The 4,278-nt window shown below is 46.5% G+C and overlaps 1 protein-coding gene across 1 annotated transcript in view; it reads left to right on the top strand.

Annotated features, from left to right (window-relative positions):
• Positions 1–1,145, top strand: part of GLB1L2 (galactosidase, beta 1-like 2) — a gene marked incomplete at its 5' end in the record, with an annotated part of 20,862 nt that extends 19,717 nt beyond the window's left edge. The window contains 2 exons of the mRNA XM_010144748.1: positions 175–291; positions 769–1,145. Of these exons, the coding sequence (XP_010143050.1) occupies positions 175–291; positions 769–855 (204 nt within the window). The remainder of the gene's footprint in view (positions 1–174; positions 292–768) is intronic.
• Positions 1,146–4,278: the final 3,133 nt, after the last annotated feature.

Genomic DNA, 4,278 nt, shown 5'->3' with positions numbered 1-4,278 from the left:
GCAGGGCTTACTTCAACGTTCGTGGCTTCAGGGAGCTGCACAGGGAAAGCAAGCAGAAAACCTGCAGAAAATGGCCTGAAAAACTCAAGTGTGGAAGGTGGCTTAGTTTCCTGTGGGGATGGCAACTAGGCAATACAGCCCCATCAATAATTCTGTGTTCTGTCTGGATTCTAGGGCTGGGAAAAAGGAGTTGTGTTTGTCAATGGTCAGAACCTGGGCCGCTACTGGAAGATTGGACCTCAGGAAACACTTTACCTTCCTGGCCCCTGGTTATGGAAAGGGAGCAATGAGGTGAGAGGCGTTGGTGGGATTTCTCTTTGCCTGTTTGTGATAGTAAAGATCCTGCTCTGAGTCATGTCCCGCAGAGCCAGACATGCACAGTATAGTAATTACCTATCTCTAGCGAAAAACTAGCGCAACAGAGAGGAAGGAGACTGCTATCTCCTGTGATCTGTGAAAATTGGGGACGGTGCTGCTTTAAAGGCGACTGTGGCTCTGACAGCCATTAAGACATGATGAGGATGGCAGCTAAACTTCAAAGCACTGCATCAAGTTCAAAATCAAGACAAACCTGATTTGATGCTGGTTTATCTTCTGCATCATGTGGTGCTGAAGACGAATCACAGTTACTGTTCAGCCTCATATTGATAGATCGCTTTAAATGATGCTTCTGACCCCTGCTGTGATCGTATGCCTTTTCCTTCTAAAAATATTTCAAGTAACTCAGCCTTTGTATGAAGGAACCTCGTATATCCCTCTCTTCTGCAGATTGTCATTTTTGAAGAACGCACCGCAGGACGGATAATACAGTCTGTCGACATACCTTATTTAGGAAGGACCCAGTACGTGGACTGAGGAGCTGCTTTGCCATGTTTGGTTCATCTTGAATATTCGTGGTTGCATGTCTGAGGACACGATGGCCCAGGCACTTGGGCATATTAATTTCCACTAGACCCAGGTAAAGGATTTGCTTTTTGGCAGTAAGTTCAGAAGAGAGAATGGGCCCCGAAGGAACCAGAGTCCATTGTTTCACAGATGGATGTGGGAGCTCATCCCCCTGCACTACTGAGGACCCACAGCTTCGATGGCTGCGCATGATGTTATGGACCGTCTGCTGAATGTGGGGGAGTAAAAAGGTGCTGGAGGCAGACGAGAGAGAGAGGAAGAACTGAAGCCATCTGAACTGAAAGCTTAGCTGAGCTCTCCAGGGACTTTTAAAACGTGCTGTTACCGGCCTCCTTGTTTTTATAATTAGATAGGGAGAAATAGCTGGTGAACATGTGAGTGGCCAGGTGTGGAAAACCATTTTGTTGTAAACTCTTCCAGGCAGAGTTTAGCAACTCGTTCTGCAAAGAGTCCATTACTTGTTCGCTTGTTGGAAGCGAAGTTGGTTGTCAAAGGACTTTAATTTTTCCACCAAGTTTTACTGTGGAGGTTGTCTCTCTCTTTCAGAAAGGCAAAAAAAAAGAAGTTTTAAAAAGTTAAATGTGTTTTGTCCTCTATCAAATATATCATGTTTCAGGCCAGGAAGGGATGAGAACTTCCAAGGAGGAGGTGCAGGAGGAGAAAAGGATAAGTTCGTCTTCCAGTGATCCCAGTCATCCTTCCAACCCTGCTCCCACTGTGAAGCACCTAAAGATGAAACTCCCCCTTGTAAAATGAGCAGGGATCAGATTTTGGTTGGGACAGAAGTGAAGGGGTTGCATTCGCAGTGGTGAATGGGAGAGCACATCCATACTCTGTAGTTAAACCTGCTGTGAAATCTTGGGTCCTGTTTTCTTTTTGTCCCTCCAAACAGAAACAGGGGATTTAGGAAAACATGGTGTGTTTTTTAACTCACGAGCTCCGCAGTCACTGAGGAGCTGCCATCTCTTTAGGAGAGGAAGAGATCGCACGCAAGCTGTGAATCTGTTCAGAATCTCTGAGAAGTCGCTCGGCCCCTGCTTTCTGTTCCAGTAACCAGAGGATTCAGGCTATGAGAGAAACACCAGTCGTGTGCACTGTCTCTGATAATGGAGTTGCCGGGTGTTCTGGCTCTTAGAAACCATAATTTTATTTAACAAATTTAAATACAGTTTGTTTAAAACTGAGAACAGACAGTGCAGCTGAAATACCCTCCATCCTGGCCAGAGCTGGCCTGACTGAACATACATCTCTGCTCCCGAGGACCACGGTAGCCTTTGGGCAAGTTGGAAGGGCCAAGGCTCGTGTGACCAACTTTGAGGAGAGTGGAGCATATATGTGGGGCTGTGTTCAGGACTGGGTGCTTTGCATTTTTCTAGAAGTTATTTCCTTCCAAGGAGAAAAGGTTGCAACCCAGGAGGGACTGGAATTAAGATCGGTGAAACAAAACATGCAGCTAGGAGAGAACATCAGTTGGAATCTATTTAAATGCTTTGAAAACTTCATAGTCCTTTAAAAATGTCTCTTTCCACGCTAGGGTTTGCAGCTGAAGTGAACTTGGAAGGCTAGTACAATAACAGAATAGATCTGCTCGAGTGCAGAGAGCTACTGTTTTAATACAAGTGACCACACCCGTTGCCACAGAGCAGCCAGCAGCATCAAATGCTTTCTACCCAAGTAGCACTTCAGCCAATGCATCAAAAGGAACATTTCTGTAAAGGCTTCTGTGACCAGGAACTAAAGAATGCAACTTTTCCCCAATACTTTTGATATACAGTGAGAGAAAATAACTTACAAAAAGTATTTTTTTTTAAATATTAGGGAATACACAATGTCATTAGTCCAGGGGGAGACTTCTGCACTGTGAAGCTAACAATCAAATCTCTAACCGTCCTATGTGTTAGGGCTAAAAATAACCAAGTCTAGTTCCAGGATTATGCTTTCCCTCAATTGAAAGATAAAATTGTGCTTCAGACCTTTTTGAAAGAATTGGGACAGTGGGGGTTGATGGAAGGTTTGTGAAGGGGGAGGTAAGTTTTGGTTTTTTTAAAGGGGCTGGAGGTGGGGAGAAGGGATTTGTTGTACCTCAATTTCTTCCTCAGCAAGTTTGTCAATCTCAAATACAGAGTCAACCAAGGTAGTAGCACCCTGTTCTTCTTCTCATTGCTCACTCCTGTATCTCTCACTGAGAAGCAAAATACAGTTTCATCAGAGAACACCCTTTCACCGGTGCTGTCTCAGGTGCTTTGACGTTACAGAACAGGGAAGAGAGAGTTAGTCAACCTACCTCAAGCCAGGTGCTGAAGAAACAGAGCACTAAGCACAAGATCCCCTTTACAAGGGTGCTGCTCTATCCGTCAGAAGTTAACTCTCGCGCTGCTCCAGCGTGGCTTTTCACGCCGGTAGCTCTGCAGTAGTATGGCATGGCCCTGAAAAAGGAGCTGGGGCTGAAGGATACATTCCAGTAGAATGGTAAATGCACTCAAACCAGCTTTTCTCATTCAATCCCTAGTTTTAAGCAGTTAGTTTTTTAAGAGTGGAAATTTGGCTTTACGTAGGAGCACCCTGCAGAGAACCCCACACCTAATGCTCATGTGAACCAAACTAGGGCCAAACAGAACCAGGATCTGGGCCTGGATGAAGTACGATGGTCTATGGCCACAACAACCTCATTGAAACCCACTTCCAATTATTTTAGCATGGATGAATAGAGAACCACGTGCTGGAAAGGTAACTCCATCCAGAAACAGTGGTCAGCTGGAAGTGGTCAACGGTTCAATGTCCACATGGAGATCAGTGACAAGTGGAGTCCCTCAGGGGTCCATACTGGGACCAGTGCTGTTTAATATCCTCATCAGTGACATAGACAGTGGGATCGAGGGCACCCTCAGCACATTTGCAGGTGACACCAGCTGAGTGGTGCAGGTGACATGCCTGAAGGATGGGATCCATCCAGAGGGACCTGGACAAGTTGTAGGAGTGGGCTCTTGTGAACCTCATGAGGTTCAACAAAGCTAAGTGCAAGGTCCTGCCCCTGGGTCGGGGCAGCCCCAGTATCAGCACAGGCTGGGGGATGACAACTCCATCCAGAAACAGTGGTCAGCTGGAAGTGGTCAACGGTTCAATGTCCACATGGAGATCAGTGACAAGTGGAGTCCCTCAGGGGTCCATACTGGGACCAGTGCTGTTTAATATCCTCATCAGTGACATAGACAGTGGGATCGAGGGCACCCTCAGCACATTTGCAGGTGACACCAAGCTGAGAGGTGAAGCTGACATGCCCGAGGGATGGGATACCTCCCAGAGGGACCAGGACAAGCTGGAGAAGGGGGCCCATGTGAATCTCATGAGGTTCAACAAGAGCAAGGGCACGGT

The sequence above is a fragment of the Buceros rhinoceros genome, unplaced genomic scaffold (assembly GCF_000710305.1).
Source record: "Buceros rhinoceros silvestris isolate BGI_N320 unplaced genomic scaffold, ASM71030v1 scaffold17430, whole genome shotgun sequence".
NCBI classification, from domain to species: domain Eukaryota; kingdom Metazoa; phylum Chordata; class Aves; order Bucerotiformes; family Bucerotidae; genus Buceros; species Buceros rhinoceros.
The sequence above is the reverse complement of the archived record's forward strand: the minus strand, read 5'-3'. Positions and strand labels throughout refer to the sequence as shown.